The sequence below is a fragment of the Camelus dromedarius genome, chromosome 11, assembly GCF_036321535.1.
Source record: "Camelus dromedarius isolate mCamDro1 chromosome 11, mCamDro1.pat, whole genome shotgun sequence".
Taxonomy (NCBI): domain Eukaryota; kingdom Metazoa; phylum Chordata; class Mammalia; order Artiodactyla; family Camelidae; genus Camelus; species Camelus dromedarius.
Window position 1 is genome coordinate 2,535,890 of NC_087446.1, and position 18,075 is coordinate 2,553,964.

Below are 18,075 nucleotides of genomic sequence, written 5' to 3' on the forward strand. Positions count from 1 at the left end.
ATATAGTCACTTTCCCCAACATTCCCATCACTTCCACGCCACCAGCCAGTTCTTAGAATTGAGTAATTCTTCCCCAAGGAAAGGAAATGTAAATGACTAATTATAAAAGGCAATGGTTCCCTTCTGCTGGAAGAGGCTGTCCTGCTAAGTAATGAATCTAAGAGTAATGGTGTGGCTTCAGGGCAGGCAGGGAGGGGCCATAATTCAGGCGAGAGTCCCCGACAACCCGGGCGTCATGCTGTCAGCGAAGCGAGGAGACTGGAGACTGGCGAAACCCCAGGAATGACCCCCGAGAAGCCTAGGAAGGGCCCACCAGCCTGGCCTGGCGCTCGGCACCGGACGCAGCCCTGCCCCGGCGTCGCAGGGGAGAACAAGCCCAACCCCACGCTGGACCTGCCCCTTTGGCTCTGCCCTGGGCTCTGGGTCCTGGGCCCAGTCGGGCTGGTTCTGCTCCTCCTGTAAGAGAATGCTGCCTGGAGCCTGAGACCCACGGGAGGGCCGGTTCCCAGGGATCTGACCTTTAAGGGTGTAGCGCTTTCCATTCATATAAAAATCAAAAGGTGCAGAACAGAGAATAACGTGTGTCTTGCGGGAGGTTTACAAGAACATCCTGACCTGACCCACGTGGACGGCTGCAAGAACAAAGGATTCCGACACCAAGATGTCTGCAACAGCCAGCCACACTTCCTCCCCTTTCTAGTATAAAAGGAGCCTGAATTCTGACTTGGGGAAGATGGATCTCCAGGGCATTAGTCCCCCATCTTCTCAGTCCGCCGACTTTCTGAATAAACTTGTTATTCCTGGCCCCAACACCTCAGCTCCCGATTTGCTGGCCTGTCGTGCAGCGAGCAGAACGAGTCTGTAACACAGGGAGGGCAGGCAGAGCCACCACTAGGGCCCTCCCGCCGGAAGCACATGGGAACACTCCTCTTCCCGGGCCCCACCGCCCACGTCCTGTCCTAAGAGGTCCTTTGTAAAGACACAGTCCACTCGCTGGGACTGGCTCAGGTGGCCTTCTGTGACTGAACCAAAAATCATCCCCAGAGGAAGCATTAGAAAGACAATCTGAGAAACCACTGGAAGAAATGATGGCCCAGCGAATTATTCTTAAAAATCAAATCTCACAGCATAGCAAGAACTGGCCTTGTCATGAGACCGAAGTGTGGTTTCTACTCTGCCAGCTAGACAGGAAAGGCCACACCGGGTCCCCCCCTCACCCCTCACACGGACCCTGGACGTACTGTCAACTCAGGACGCCCGGGAAGCGAGGAGCAGAAACGGCAGAAAGACCAACTGTTCCAGGATCCCGAGTCCTGCTGCGGCTCCCCAGGCCAGGGCCGGCAGGCGTCCACGCAAGGGGGGCTCTCTCTGCCTTGTGCTGCTTCTGCCGTGAGCTCCTCTGGAGGCCTTTCCGTGAGGGCGTCCCTCCTGCCGGGCAGTGGCTCCCAGGGAGCTCGGCCCCCCGCTGGGCTCCTTGGGACACTTCCAAGCGGCCTGTGCAGTCAAAACTGCGTTCACAAGGGCGCTGAGACATCATCTCCCTTTGTCGCCGGGTCGGCCTTTGCTGTGATGCTGCATAACTGGAGAGACTAAACCGCCGGCAGGTGGCATGGACCAAGGCAGCGCCACCACTGTACCCAGTGCCGCACACTCACGGTTCAAAAAAAAAGCTGTTTCACTTAAGGATGTCCCGGGTGACAAAGGAAAAGTTCCTAGTCTTATGATTAGTATTGCATTAAATCTCCACTCTTGATAAACATCTTTTCTATGTCATATGGGAAATTGAGAAAAACACACACAGGTCCGGAGACCTGCACCCAAAATGGCTGATTTCTTCCAGAAAAGCAGTTGGTGCAATTTTTTGAGCTGAGAGTGGAACCGGATACACTTCAAGAAACATGATTTGTACCTGAAAGAATGACTAACAAGCAAACTGGTTATTCAAACTTGAACAAAGTTCACCTGTCACTTCAACAAGTGTTACATGCTGCCAACAATCACATTTGAGATTTTAAGCCAAAATTCTGAATTTTGGAGAACTTTAATCTGCCAGTCTGGGCTTGACAGCTCCTTATGAGATGGTGGTAATACTAACAAGTGTGATTTTTTTGGACACTGTATGATGGAGCGTGTCAGTGCTTAGTTCTGCACACCTCGGTCATCCAATATTTTCCAAATGACCCATGTCTGATGTTACAGAACCACGTGTTTGTAAAAGATCCATTCAAAGTGCAAGACAGGCCAATGGATTTTACTGTGACCGAGCACAAAATGCTCACCGATACGGCTTTAGATTCACACTGTAACTAACCTTCAAGAAACTCCTATTAGGCTGTGGCCCGGTACTAAAGCATCTGAAAGGGCTGCGAAAACACTCCTCCTTTTCCGACTGCTCGCCCGCGTGAGGCTGGGTCTGCTTCACATACTCCAGCCAGACACACCGCATTACAGCAGATTGAATGTAGAAGCACTTATGAGAATTCCTCTGTCTCCCCTCAGGGGAGACATTAAGGGTTTTGCAAAAAAGTAAAATCATGCCTTTCTTCCTACTAAACATTTTTGTTTTGGAAAATACCATTTATCATAAAAATATGTTACTTGTAATAGTGTGCAATGGGTTTATCATTATTTTACAGCAAATAACTAAACACTCCCTAAGTTATCTGAGTTCTAAGTGGTAAACACTGGTAGAACTAGCCCACCTAAGAGCTCTTTGATCCCAGACACATCTCAGGAGCGCACAGCAGTCCTGGGACACGGAGCTGAGGGTCTCACCACAGAACTGCCGCATGTCGTTACCGGGCGGCACCTGCATTTTCCCAGGCCCGGCTCTTATCTTCCTCTACTCCTGGCCGTCACTGCACCTGGCGGCTCCCCTGCAGGCTCCCCGGGTCAGCCCACAGCTCACCCGCTCATTTCTGGGGCTCCCCTTGTCTGTCTGCCCCGCGAGCTGGGACCAGGCCCCTCCCCCAGCACCCTGCCCGCCGTCAGCAGGCCTCTCCCCACGCCTGCCACCGGCTACGAGCTCCTCGGGGACACTGGGGCATGAATCCCATGCACCCAGCCCCGTGGCTGCAGGTGCCAGGTGCTCCCCACACTCTGGCCAAAAGCGGAGCAGGGTCTCACGCTGAGGCCCCCAGAGAGCCAGAAACACGGCTGCTCCCATCCAGGCCACCCGAGGGCAAAGACGTGAGCAGACGTGGCTTCTGCCCTCCAGGACGTCTCCCGCAAAGCGGAACTCACTTCCACTTCTTTTCGCTGGAGAAGGTGGTCCAGCAGGGTAGGAAACCACAGGCTTCGGGGCTGGGTGTGGGCCCGACCCAGGCCGCCTGATCGTGGGGGAGGGGCTCGCCGCTCTGCGTGCCCGGGCTGCGACAACGGCTCCGCTGCGAGGCCAAGTCACCGGCAAGGAGCACCGGCGGGCAGGAGGTGCGGCGTGAGCGGCACCGGGGGTCACTTCCCCCCTCCCCTCGCCACCACCCCACCAGTCACGAGAGGCCTGTCATCCCCCAAGAGGATGGCCACTGTGCGGTCCCCTCAGCCCCGACTGTGGCTCCTGGAGCCCCTTTGGCACAGGTGTGGACTGTTACCCCCATGAGATAAACCTGAACTTCATAAAATGAGGGGAGCGACTGGTGAGGGCCAGGCTGAGGGTCTGCACTAAACCAAACCAAAAAAATAAATATTTGCAAATGATGTGACCGAGGGACAAATTTCCAAAATATACAAACAACTCATAGAGCTTAAAAAAAAACAACAACTAGCAATCCACTCAAAAAATGGGCAGAAGACCTAAACAGACATTTCTCCAGTGAAGACATTCAGATGGCCACCAGGCACATGAAAAGATGCTCAGTATCACTAATTATCAGAGAAATGCAAGTCACGACTACAGCGAGGTAGCACCTCCCTCTGGTCAGAACGGCCGTCATCAGAAAGTCCACAAGTGATCAGTGCTGGAGAGGGTGTGGAGGGAGGGGGTCCTCCTGCACCGCTGGTGGGAATGCAAACTGGCGCAGCCCCTGCGGAGGACAGCGTGGAGGCTCCTTACAAAACTAAAACTAGACTTACCATATGATCCAGCCATCCCACTCCTGGGCATGTATCAGGAAAAAATATTTATTCAATGGTTTTCAAACAGGACATGCTGTGATGAAAAGGCTGCTTAAATTAAGGAAGACACAGTCTAGAAGTTCTAAGAAGCATGGACAGAGGGGGTGAGACCAGGAGCGGGGACTTGAGCTAAGACGTGGAAGCAGCCAACAATGGGGGACAGAAGCACCTGGGTCCTGGGGTGCTGACGTCCCGGCCCCTTTCCCTCCTGACCTTACAGCAGCTCACACCCTCACACTCACCAGGCCTGAAGGGCAGTGGTGCTACCACACACCAGAAAGTCCCCCAGAGGAGCTCGCACGGGCTCACTGGGGACAACGGCCTCACCCAAGGAATCGCAGAAGAGCTCCCGAAATTCTCCAGATGCAGCTAACGGGTGCCCCCAAACACTAGTCACGTGGGGATCGTGTGGGATCCACCGTGACTGTGGGACAGACAGGTGGCCACTGCCGGCTGCTGTGCGTCGCGAACACACCCATGCCAGAGAAGCATTATGCCTCGCACGCAGCACCCCGTCAAGTAACCATTTCATCAGGCAACAAATCTCAGCTGAAAAATGAAAAGCCAGCATCGATCTCATTGTACAGCTGATTTTATTTACAAATAGGAGCTGGATAATCTTGTATTTAAGTGGCAGAAGTTCTGTCACTCATGATCAGAGAAGTGACATTTGAAATTGATAAAGTTTCACGTTAGGATTCAACCCCTTTCCTAAGGAGGAAAAAAGTCTTACGTTTTGGGAGAAAGATTAAAAAAGTATGAAAACATTAGCAATGTAAGGAAATGATGAATTGATGCTGGGGCCAAAAGATGTCTCCAGCAGGCACATTTTTCTCTACAGGACACAAAGTCAGTCACAGGAGACCTGGACTGGCCTGCGGACACACGTCTCCACTGTTCAGTTCCAGGAAGGGCTTCCACCTTCCCTCTGTCAGTTCCTGAGCTGTCAAAGGGAACGTGAAGCCACACAGTTTTCAACAGAATCGTGCTAGCTGATTCATTCAAGCTAAACCCCAGGGCCTCAGCCTTCACACCGCATCTCGATACAGCCCCACTTGGACCAGTTCGAACCGAGCAGCCTGGCTGAGACCTCTCCACTTAGCGTCAGGAGCGCCTGCCGTGACAGCAGCTCAGAAAAGCCAAGCCTGTGGGAAACACACGTGCCAGGGCACCCCCAGCTCACGTCCAGTCTCCAAGTGAGACAAAGGGGCCCTGGCAGAACCCAAGACCCCCGCCCCGCCCGGCCTCACCATGCCCCTGTGGCAGCCGTCTCTGCAACGGACAGCCTTTAAGTGAGAAACCAGAACGAACTTCGGACCAAAACCCTGCCCTGGGCTTTCCTGTCCTCTGTCGGCAAATTCACGGTCCTCCTGCCAGGTCCCACTCCACCCCACGTGTGTGTACTCGGGAGTGGCTTTGTGCCTCCGGTGAGGCACCACGGCATCTACCGTCCACCCCTGGGGGGCCCCCGGGACCCCTCCCCTCACTTTCCTCTCCTTCCCCAGGGCCAGAGCAGCACTGGGCGCGGAGCAGGTGTCCAGGAACGCTGTGTGGGCGTCAGATGAGCATAAACAGGCCTGCAGGCCATGGGGGCATCTGTCTACCTCGGCTGCTTCCTGCTCCCGACCAGGCTCCAGCCCTCCTCCTGCTCCTGACCCACCAACGACATCCTTGGCGGGCATGTGTAGAGGCACCCCCGATTCATGGGGAATGGATGATTCCTTAAAACCACCCCTGGCACTGGGAGACTGGCTTTTCTGCAGAAACCCCAGCCGTTGGCCCCAGCTGACACCAGGTCCAGCAGGGCTCCCCCAGCCCCCACTCCCTGTGTCCTGGCCCGGCCGCAGGCCCATAAGCACTGAGAATCTCTGACCCGAGGCTGGCAGGGGCAGTGGGGCCAGCCACTCGCAGGCCCCAGCGTCACCAATGAGGAGCCCAGGCCCTAAGTCAGATGCCCTTTAAGGGGCAGGTTCCTCTGAATACAGTTCATGGGGACAGTGAAACGGCTGATCGAGGACAGCCCACGTGTCGGGGCAGGACCACCTGGTGTCACAGGCAGCAGAGCCAGGGAAGTGGGAACCAGTGGGGACCCGACTCTGCAGGGAAGGGCCCCTCCCTCCCAGCCCTGCACTGCGGCTTCCCGACGAGGATGCCCTCAGCAGGACACCGCGACCGGCCCCAGAACAGGGGCACCTGTCCCCCGCCAGACGGACAGACACACAGACACACACACGGTGTTTCTCACAGCCAGTCAAGCCTGAGGAGTACAGACTACTCCAGATGGAGACAGGGGCTCCTGTGGCACGGGAGTGGACGCGGGCCAGGCCGCAGGGCTCACCTGGATGCCGTCCAGCAGCTTGCTCATGCACCAGTACGTGTCAGCCTCCACGTTGCGCAGCACGTCCGCGGGCACGTGGGACACGTCGGCAGCGGCCACGTCCTCGCCATCTGGGCGCCGCGGGCGGGAGAGACAGAGCGCAGTTAGTGCTCAGGGTGGATAAACCAGCCTGCAGCTGCTGGCCAGACCCCTCCGCCCAGCTCCCCTGCTCCAGCTAGAGGCCTCACAGCCTTCCACCTCATCACTTACTGGCTCTCAATCTTAATACCTAATTACTTGCAGATAATTGATATTCTGAATCCTCTCCAATAAATTAGCATAATTAATATACTATAAATCGCTGCTTCTTGGGCACTTCACAAACTAGTAAGAGAGAACCTATAATATATTTCTTATTCCTAACGAAAATCTGAATTTTTTTCTAAGATTATTTAAATTCTGCTTCTAATATGTTCACATATTTGTAATCAGTAATAATTCTGCTGAAAACCTCCTTCCAAGATTAGTCCAAAATATTTTCACACTGGAAAATACTTCTATGCTACAAGCAAACACCAAGAAAGCAAAACCCAGATGTATTTGAGAAAACAGGCAACGGTGCTCTAAATCATTTCCTCCTTCAAGTATAAAAAGTCTAACAAGAAAACATAACTTAAAAGTTTTAAAATGCAAAACAGATGCCTAATTGAAATGGCTTATCAGACATTTGAACAAACTAATTTTAGATCATAACAAAAATTGCTACCATCCAGCATTAACACTCATAAATGTTTTAAAAAACTGCATCCCATTTTTAAAATTCTATTTACTTTTGTTTTATTTTGCAAATGTGCATGCCATCTTCGGAAGGAAGATGTTCTTTAAGAAAAGAAAGATGTCAGCCTAGAATATATTCCAGGAAGTTTTAAGTGGGTAAAAATGACAACATAATATAATATAATCTGCTGACATTTACTGAGTGGTTATTATATGCCAGACACCCTTCCTCGTGGTTTAAATGCATTAACTCTATAAACACCACCATTGTGCCCCACGGAAAATGGGATGTGGAGAAACGAGGAGCCCGGCCTGGTGGCGGCCTGGGAAGCGGCGGGGCCGGGGTGTGGACCCGCACCTGTCCAACACCGGTGCAGGTACCGGCTCCCACAAGCACGCCACCTCTCCATGCAGGCACACCTCATGTGAGCACTGCAGTCGCTTCCCCGGTGGCACCGAACACGTCTCACTCACACTGGGTGTGTGGCTGGGAGAGCCGCCACCAACACCCTCCCACCGCCCTGTTCCCTGCGCACAGCAGAAATCGGAAAGCAAAGCAGGGAGGGCGTTTCCAGGCCAGCTTCCCGGAGTGGCTGACCGCCTGGGGCCTCCGTGCAGGGCTCGCGAGCCCCGACCGGCCCCAGCCCTGGACACCAGGCCCCCGTCCTTGGTCGAGATGAAGCTCACGGACAGGGCTGCAAGCGGCCCCCTCTCGGGGGCCACCTCCCCGCTGGGAAAACAGCTTCGGCAGAATCGACTCTGCACCCCACCAAGCCAGAGCAGACCTGGTCCTCTCTCCCCGCCTCGGGGAGCTGAGCCAACGGCATTCACAGGGCTCCTTCGGAGAAGTTTCCTGTCGACAGATTCTCTTTCAAGGGCCTTCAAAGCACAGAGATACCTCCTCAGCCACAATCAAAGGCAGACAGGGACCAAAGCCGCCACCCCCAGGCCTCGGGCTCCCCTCCTCGTTCGCAGACGCAGCTGGTCTGCCCCTGCCCAGACCCGCAGGCGGAGGCCTTGGAGGTTTTTCTTAGTCTGCTTAGCTTATTGCTTTATCCCGGGCAGCGTCGGCGGCCCATTCCAGGTGTCATTTCTCACAACGGGCCATTTGTTACTCTTGGACGTAATGAAGTAATGACATTTAACTCAGAGCGCCCCATGCCAATTTGTCTTTGAAAACCCGAGCGCGTCGGAATGACCCTTATTGTCAGAGTGAGATAAATACCACCCTGCCAGAGAAAGCGCCCACCTCCACAGGGAAGCTCAGAGAGCCGCACAGAACATGCTGGAAGCCCCCGGCTGTGACGGCAGCGCGAGAGCCGAGGGACGGGCCCAAGGGCAGCACACACCGTGGCTGGCGGGGCTGGCCCCTGGCAGGGGCACAGGAGAGGTGCGCGGGGGTCCCGGGGGCACAGAGGGACAAAACCACAGATAAAAGCAGCAGGTGGAGCACAGGCGCCGCCTGCTAGAGGCCAGCCTGCTGTCCACCCGCTTGGGCCCGGAAACGCACGCCGTGGGGCTGGGACGAGCTCCTGGGTCAAGGCCACTGGCTTCAGTGGTGTCTCTGCTGCTCCAACCCGGCCAGGCACTCAGGCCTTGACCTGCAAGGACAGGAGGGCAGAGGACCACTCGCTCAGCTGTCTGTGCAGCCACAAGTCCGCAAGGCAGGGCCTGGTGCGCAGGAACAACCACCCCTCGGCAGTCAGACACGACCCACGTCCCCTCCGCCAGATGGCACGACAGCTGGGAGCTGGGTCTCCCAGGGGCGGAATTTGCACGACCTCCGCTGCCTCCATGAGACCCCCGCCCGCCCCCGGCAGTGGTGCCGCCTGGCCAGCACGGACAGACGGGAACCACCCCTCCTGGCGATCGGGGGTGCTCACAGCTAGGTCCTCCCTCGCAGTAAGGCACCCGGGGGTGCAGCCTGCTAATTAGGGAGGAGAAACAGCTCAGGTTCACACAGCGCCTGGAACTTCAGGGGATTCCGACACTGCTGGTGAGTCTACGGTCGTCACCCCCCCCCCCCCACCGCACAGGCCCTGCGACAGGCCTCTCCACATAATCAGGAGCTCCACCGGTGATCAGGACCCACCCTCCTTCAGAAGCGAGCGGGCACCGCTCCACGTCTAGTGTGCATCGCTAAACTTGGGAGTTTTACATTTGAAGCCCCAACACTTTGGTGATGGAGATTTCAGCAATTAAGTAAGTGGATTTGGGTTCCAATGCAGGGAGAAGTCCTGTTTTTGCCAAGAGAAACGTCACAACCCAAGACTATAAATTCACAAAACGCCTTGGCCCAGCAAAACAACCCATGTTCTGGTCAGACTGGTTGAGCAGCAGGAACGCTTAATTTCAACATAAATAATGTGCAGCTCAAGGTCACAGACTAAACCCCATCAGGGCTCCCAACTCTGTGGCATGGTTGACAATCAGCAGCCCACAGACACGGGCCCATGGGGGCTGGATGGGACGTCAGGGGACAGTGGTCACAGACCAAGGACAGGACAAGACGAGGCGCCCCCTCCTGGCCAGGCAAGATGGCACCCTTCAGCCACATCCAACCATCAACCTCCTGGCCCCGAGAGGGACCCCATATGACAAACAGCACGGCTCTGTTCCCAGCCCACCACCACCCCAAGCACACCCCCCAGCCAGGGCTCTCCAGCCTCACAAAGATGCAGCCCCGCGTGGATGGCACGGGACCGGAAACAGGGCCGGGCAGTGACTGACTCTCCCTCTGACCAACGGGTACCCGGTTCCAAGTAGAAAGGATCTCTGACGACACCTGGGAAATGACAGCAGCGGAGTGGATGTGGGGCTATAAAAAGTGCAGGGGCTTTTCTGCGTCGTTAGGGATTCTCGTTTTCACTGTGTCACTTCTGCAAAAGAAAACATTTTAATCTCCTAACATTCTTAGGGTTACGTTTATCTATTTATTTATTTATTTAATGAGTGGCGGTGCTGGGACTACATCCAGGACCTCGTGCGTGCTAAGCACGTGCTCTACCGCTCAGCTACACCCTCCCCGCCCACAGCTTTCTTTTGGCTTGGCTGGATCTTTGATTCTTTTTCATAACGCTGTGAGTAGGAGTTTTTGTTCACAGAAATACTATTGGTTGAAACGCTGACTGATTCTATTATCACGTATCGAGCACCTGCGTGTGCGGGCAACCGTGGGGCGGGGGCGAAGGTGAAGGTGAACAAGAAACCACCGTCCAGGCTGGGGGAAGAGGGCCCGATGCCTCCGTTCACCTCCTGGCTCACGGGTCCCTCTGCCCCCGTTTATTGACCTTGCTGATTTATCGCATTTGTTGACCTGATTTATTTCTAGGGAGATGCAGTTTGGACGGCCCTGTCTGTGAACAGAGAACCAGCCACGTGGAGAGTGAGCAGTGACAAGGGACGGACAGGCCCAGAAAAGCACAGAGTCCCTGGTCCCCAGAGAGGCGTTGGCAGGGAAGAGGCGGCGTTGGGACTGAGCCAGAGAAGATGCAGAACAGAGCACACAGTACGGAGAATGAGGCGGCGGGAGGGAAGGCGCACGGGAGTCAGAGCCAGGGAGCCGGGCGGACATCTGCACAACTGAGGCGGGACGAGAGTCTGTGAGGATCGCGGTTGTGGGGCCCCAGGTGCCAGGCTCCACAGCCAGACTCCCCAGCAGGCAGGGAGACCCCGTGCATTAGAGGCTGCACGTGAGCGAGTTGCTGGGAGAGAGGATCTGACGGAGGCCCACGCAGTGGACAGGGAGGGAAGGCCAAGGCGGTGGAGCCTGCAAGCCCCAACCATCACAGAGGCACAGACGAGAGTGTGGGCCCCACCACTAATGCCCCCTGTTCATAAAAACATCACCAGAGAACAGATCAATTCCGCACCACTAATGCCAGGCCCTGGGCCACCCGCTGCATTTCTCCCATGACACGTGTCACCAGCCGCATCACTGCCTGCTGCCTCACCTGTGTGCTCTGTCCCCCCGCTGCAGTAAGAGCTCGAGAGCAGGGCTGCAGCCTCCTGGCTCTCCGTGTCCCCAGCACCCAGTAAGCCGTGCCAGGTGGATGAAGAGACAGCCGCCGCGGAGCTTGCGGTCTAGGAGGGAGGAGTCGTGACACGCACAGCTAGACCCAGAGCACAGTGCAAACCACACAACGCCGTCCACGAAGAGGAGAAGAGATTTCACCCCAAGTTCTCTGCTGAAGAGAAGCATCCAAATTACTGCTGAATTTAAGATAACAGACGAAGTCTAACCTGCTTCCAGTAACGACAACGCAAACAGCATGTAAATCACTGAGAGTTCATTCGAACTGAAGGCCACACTCTTCCCAGTGGGCCCAGATCAGCCGTGTAACCGCCTCCTCTCCATGGAAGCGCGGGGTCTCTAAGGAGGTCACCTCCTTCTGACCTTGAGGCCCCCCAAAGGCTGCAGCTGTGGCTGGGCTCGCCTTCGAGACTCACAGGCCAGTTTCTCGGGACAACAGGTCCGCAGGGCCAGCTGTCCTGACAGAGCGGGCTCTCGGCTGGTCCCCCCACCCCCGCAGTCCGAGAGGCCCACACAGCCCGGGGAGCCCACGATTCGTCCGGGATGCCGCGGCACCGGGCACCCTCGTCGGGCTCACAGGACGGAAGCTTTCCTTCCCGTCCGTCCCCTGCCTGTAAGGGCTTAGCCCCTTGTTACGACTTAACAAGGAAAGGGCTGGAAGCCGTGTTGGTCAGGACCTGTCCGATGCCTCATTTCCAGTCAGAAGCAGCTTCCTATGGAGACAATCATCTTTCAGAAGGCGGACAGCAGTCATTTATACAGAGAATAAGCTTCTTGAGTCATAATAATCTGAAAACGCAAACCGATCATAAATCAATCCACTAAACTGATTTACTCCCTTTATCTAATTAAGTCAAAAATAATTCCTCAAAGGATAAACAGGTCTTTAAATCCATCAGCAAACACTCCCTCACTCAGATCATTACTAATGCAGCCAAATGGAAAGAAAGATCGACCAGCGCAGGACCGGGCTTGTTCCCGAAAGCCTCAGGGAGCCAGGTCCGGGGGGTGGGGGGGATGCTGAGCACCGCGCGCGGGGCTCTGCTGAGGCCAGAAGGCGCGTGCAGAGACACTCCCCGGGGTGAGGATGGGGACAAGGGCACAGGACCAGCCCGGGGGAGCCCGCCGCCGCGCGTGTGCAGCTCAGAAACAGACCCTTCCAGGATAGCTGGGACGACAGGAAAACCGGGCCCACGCGCCGCACATGAACTTGGCGTGGCTGTAAGCGGAAACCCAGAAAGCAAAGCAGCGGGAGAGCAGCTGGGACGGCACGGGCCAAGGACTGACAGCAAACAACCTGCCGAGAGTCACGGCCCAGGAAGAAGAGCACGTGAGAAGCCCAGTGAAAGGGAGGGAGACGCGTGGGAAGGCTGTGCGTTTCAAAACTCAGTTAAAAACATACAGAAATGATCAACAGCACTAGTATTTAATAACATGAAATAAACATAATGAACTCGCCTACAAGCCTGTTCAAGCTTCAAAATTTAAAATATCCACTACTGACACAGCTAAAGAGAAACAGACTTCCTGGACCAAAAGGAACACACAGACCACAGGAGTTTCACTCAAGGAAGGGTAAATGGGTTCTGAACAACAATCTGACAACAGAGGTCAGAGGCCATGAAAATCCAGAGCTCAGCGGTGCCGGATGGGGGCCAGGCGCTGAGACGGGGCCTGGGCCCTGGGCCCTGCCCTTCCATGGCTCATGGTCTGGCTGGGGACCTGGGCTCCAAGGTGCAAGTCCCAAGTCCCCACGAGAACAGGCGGGCCACCCCGAGCCCCCGGGGAGGAGGTGCCATCAGGATGAATACGGTGCTGCTCTACTTCACTCCCAGTAACTGCCACTAAGACAGCGAAAGCCCAGAAGGACGCTCACAGGGGCCAGAGCACAGGCACAACTCTGCTGAGATGAAGCAGGCCTTTAAAGCACAGGTTCACCTGATGGACCACCCAGCTGCCACTGACCACACCACAAGTGACTGGCCGGGGCCACCTGCAAACAAGCAAGGTGCTTTCATTGACAATTCTTGGTCCTCAATAAATCATCACACATCACCGCCAAACTTCTGCTCATGGTTTCATAGTCCTGACACACCAAGTGTGGTGCAGATTACAGCCAGAGAGGGCAGCGGTGCCCAACATCTGGGCTCCGTGCGCAGGCTGCAGTGGGGCCCACGGCCATCGCCTCTGCAGCAACTCACTGCGTCTGCGGCCACTCACCCAGCACGGCCTCGCCAGGGAGCAGGCTTTCTGTGCCTCTGGCGACGCCCCTGGCAACCCATCAGTCCAGAACTGATACCCCGGTTCTCCCCGCTGGTACATCCAGCCAACGGGCCGTGAACAGGAAGGAGAACACTGCTTACACTGCAACTATCCTGAGCGGGTGGAATCTCATCACAGAAAGGGGAGGCTACTTTATCACAACAAAACCCAGCCAGACGTGCCAGGGTTACAGCACAAGGTCAGAGCACAATGGGCCTTCTCCTTGCAACGTTCTTGGATGCAGACTTCTGTTCAAAATAATATAATCAATTGTGTGGCTCTCCAATTCGTCAGTAAGAATTTCACTCCCCCAAAAAGAACGCTTGGACCTCCTGTACAATAGGGGCCCTCCCCTTGCTACCAGTCAGGCGGCCTCCCGGCTCTCGGCCATAGCAAATGCGACAGGTCCCCCCAGCAAGGCAGGGCCACTGGGGCTGCTGGGCGCCAATAAGTTCCTCAAAAGGCCTGACTGCAGAGAAGTCCAACAAATACATTTCTCTTTCTTATGTGTGACAAACATTTATTTCACACACAGCACTGCCCTGAGAAGTGTTCAGACACGGAGGGCGTGTCCAGGCAGCCCAGCCTTCCATGCAGCGAGCACAGAACCACAGCCGCCACTGACACCACGAGGGGTGGTGGCCCCGTACACACACCAGCGGGCAGCCGTGTCCCCATACTTCAGCCCTGATGTTCTGGCATCACAAGTGGACTCTCAGAGCCCCACAGAAGAGGGCACAGCTGCTGCTGGACTCAAGACAGAGCACAGGGAAGCTGGCTCCCGAGAGCCCCCAGGGGAAGACCCCTCCCGCCATCTGGATGCCCGGCTCCACGCCCGCCTCTCTGCTCACTCAAAGGCTGAAGAGCGAGCCTGCAGGAACAGCCTCACTGCGTCTCCCCAGACCGCACACCCCGCTCAGCCCAAAGACCCGCCCGGGGCAGGGCCTGGGCCTGGGGAGTGGCCGGGCCTCACCTCCGGGGTCCCCTGAACCACTAACACGACCATCACCCGCACACCCTTGAACCAAAGAGGAAAAGCCAGTGCAGACACAGGTCCTCAAAGGGGCCCCAAACAGCTGGTCCCTTGGGTTTATCCTGAGAGGTTTCCACTCCTCAGTGAGCATACGGTGCCCTGGGAGCTGGGGAAGGCCATGGGGCCCAGTGTGGGCACTAAAGGGGCACTGTGCACCTAGTGGGGTCCCCGGGGCACATCTGAGGCCCCAGAGGGGTATGATGATCAAGTACGATTATTTTAATCCACGGTCACAGGAGAAAACCTGAAAACCCAAAAATTTAAATAAAGGTGGACACTGGCCACACGTCCATCATTTAAAACACAACCAGGAGGTCACCTGAGTATAATTTTTCTCCCCTTTCCCCACACACGTTTCCGCTCGGCTCTCTTCTGGCTCCGGCTGCGCTGTGAATGTCACTTTGCACCTGCTGACGGGTGACGCTGGTAGGATGATCTTCCATTTTCCCACACGCTGCGGGAGGTCGTTCACGGCTGCCTGAACCACACCCCCGCTGCGGGCGCACACACCACCTCCAACACTTCACAGTCAGGAACGCCCCTGAGCGTCCTTTGTGCGTAAGGGGTTTGATCCACACTGAGACTCACCTGCTTAAAGTAAACATCTCCAAGAAAACTGGCAGGTCAAGAGTGAGAGCATTTTCGGGCTCCTGATGAATATTAGTGAAATATTTTAACGGAGTGAGTGTTTGAAGTTCAGACCACAGACACGCGCCCGAGAATGTCGACCCCACCATCTCTCGCCCGCAGTTCTTTCTCCCACCTCTGCTCATGGTACAGACAGCTCAGTAAAATGAGTTATTAATTTGCATTTTTTAATGTCCTGGTGAAGTTTCAACTTCTTTCCGTAAGTGTCTTTGTGACCGCTCCTTAGATCCATTCTCGATGCACTTAGTTTCCAGGGCGGGGAGTGAAGAGGGAGGGAGGCCGGGAGGCGGCGGGGCTCTCTCCCTGCGGGTGGGTGTCAGGCACCTGCGCCTCCCACTAGGCGCCCTCCTCCAGGGCAGACCCCGCATGGCAGTCGCCTCGCCCAGGCCTCCCGCCAGGCTGGGGACCATGTGCCTGACCAGCACGGCTCCCAGCTCCACAGGAAACCAGGTCCTGTGAGAAAAGACACGGGAAACGAAGCAACCCAAACTGCAACAATCCAGACAAGTCTGTCAACATCCACACACACTCTCCATGGAACTGTCTGAACAGTAGCCCGTGCAGGCCCCCGCGGGTCCCTCTGGACCCCCCCGGAGACGCGGCGTGTCTGCGCTCCCCTCCGGCACGCGGCACGCACAGGCCATCGGCCAGTCCATGTGCGGCTGTGGGAGGCCTCAGCGCTGACAGAGCCCCGCCCCAGCGTCTGGTGGGGGGGAGGGTAGAATGGTCACAGGTGGGGGAGGGTAGAAATCTCCTACGTCTATCGAGCCAACTGCCTGAGTTTGTGCTCTGTCGCGTCTGTGCTGGGATTACAAAATGCAAAACCAGGGATGCAGGCCTGGACCGCCACAGGCCGCGCAGACATCGGGAGCCGCACAACACTGTCTACTCCCCAGGCAGTCTGTCTGTCTGTCCCATGACTAGAAACCCTGAGGATGGGCCTAAAAATGTCCGTCCGGAGCCACTTGAAAAGCTAAGTGCACCACGAACAGAAAATCACACAGAAACGCATTAGGATCTGAAGGTGCTGGTCTCCTTGTGCGTTGGTCGGGGTAGAGCCCAAGGGTGAGCCTACAGCAATTACTCAACTTGAACTTGGGAGCAAAACTTTAAAAACACTTTCTGACCTTTACCCACCACATTTTCTGAAACCCTTAACTAGTTTTTAAAAAGTTAGACTATTTTAATGTATTGGTACAATGAATGTTTACTCAAAGGCAGTTAAGAGATTCAATTCAATCCTGCAGCTGCCCAGAATAAAAGATGAACAAACACCGGCTACCACACACTATTTCCGGGGAAATGAGGGAGTAAAGCCTTTGTCAAAGCAAAGCCTCAAAGGCCTGATCTTCATGAATCACCCCGTATCACCTTCTGCGAGCTCCACAGACCCCCCTCCGTGCGAGGGGTCCTGGGCGAGGGATCCTGGTTGTTTTTGAGGAAACCTAGGCCCAGCTGCGTGTACGTGGCACTAACCGGGGGGCCTGCCTGGACCTGCTCGCTGCAGGGCAGCTTGAGAGCCCTTAAGCTGCCAAGAAAAAACAGGTTTCTAAGTAGGGGTCCAAGTCCGCCTCTCACACATAGGACCTGTCACGGCGCCTGCTGACACATCTCCGCCGAGGGGCGGGCGGGGGACGCTTCCCTGTGAAGGCAGGAGAGCAGGAATGTGGTAAAGTGGGGGGACAGCAGAATCCCGGCCTCTCTCTGCTCGGTCACCAGTGGCCAGTCGCCACCGTGGGACCCTCCTTCCCCGAGGGCTCGCGGGAAGTCCAGGCTTCGGTCTCTGTTGCCAGCCCGCGCGGCAAGGAACCGGGGCTCTGGGAGAGCAGCCGGTCTATGTCTGGGGCAGAAAAATCTTACAGGAGCCTGTTGACCAACTGGAGGCTTCAGAGGTCCCTGGGGGGCACTGCTGGAAAGGTGAAGTAGGAAAGTCAGCGCAAAGGATCAAGGGGCAAACTCTGACCACAGGCCATTTGAACGAGTGGAGCCTGAAAAGCCCAGTCCAGGTGGCTGCTCAGAGGGACACAGGACACACAACACGCCAGGGCCAGCGCCCTGCCAGGCTGCTCCCGGAACAGGCGGGTGGGGCACGCGGAGTCCCGATCCGCTCCGACCCCAGGAGCACTATCAGGGCCAAAGGAGCTCAACGGGAGGGGAAGGGAGGCGCTCAGCACGGGGGTGAAGAGGTGGGCCTCTCCCTACCAGGGTCCCCCACCCACGGTGTGACAACAGGGGGCAGCCTGGGTCCCCGGCTGGCCTCGCAGACAGGGGCCGGTGGGCAACAGAGGATCGATCCTGAAGGAGCATCGGCGAACACTTCACACTGCCCACAAGTCACAGCTCTCCGAGAGCAAGAGCGCCACCTAAGTGGGGCAGGGGGTCCTCCTCACATGCCCGTGCAGAGACCCCTGCCTACAGACAGCCCTTGTCCCAGCCCAGTTTAACAGAGACAGAGGACTCAGTGTGCCTGGGTGAAGGGGATTAAGATGCCGGCTCCAGTGGGATCACGGAAACAGGAAAGTGTTAGGGGTGACGAGGCTGGCCCAGGCCCTGGGGGCAGGACAGCCAGCTGTCAGGCCTCCGCCACAAATGAACCAAAAGGACTGGATCCAGTTTTAACTACCCTACAAGGCCGGCATGTGGGCACACAAAAGGAGCCGCAACGCCCTTGGGCTAGGCACTTAGGACCCGCTGGTCAGAGCCACCACCACCTCCCAGGCTCCTGTTCCAGGCTGTCACCTCCTCCAGGAGCCCAGTATCCCTGGGCCGCCCAGCACGCCCCACCCCCTGCCACCTGAGAATACCGTCCCCAGCCTGGGATGCAGGACCAGCTCCCTCCCAGTGCCCTTTGGGGAAGTCTGCCACAATCAGGCTAACGGGGGAGGGCCCGTG

The 18,075-nt window shown here is 56.2% G+C and overlaps 1 protein-coding gene across 2 annotated transcripts in view; it reads right to left on the minus strand.

The window, feature by feature from the left end:
• Positions 1-18,075, minus strand: part of TBC1D22A (TBC1 domain family member 22A) — a 241,839-nt gene that overhangs the window by 94,965 nt on the left and 128,799 nt on the right. For both annotated transcript variants that reach the window (XR_004140407.2, XM_031463479.2), the window contains exon 9: positions 6,452-6,561. Coding sequence is in view for 1 of the 2 variants with exons in the window: in XM_031463479.2 (XP_031319339.1) it covers positions 6,452-6,561 (110 nt within the window). In the remaining variant the exon portion in view is untranslated. The remainder of the gene's footprint in view (positions 1-6,451; positions 6,562-18,075) is intronic.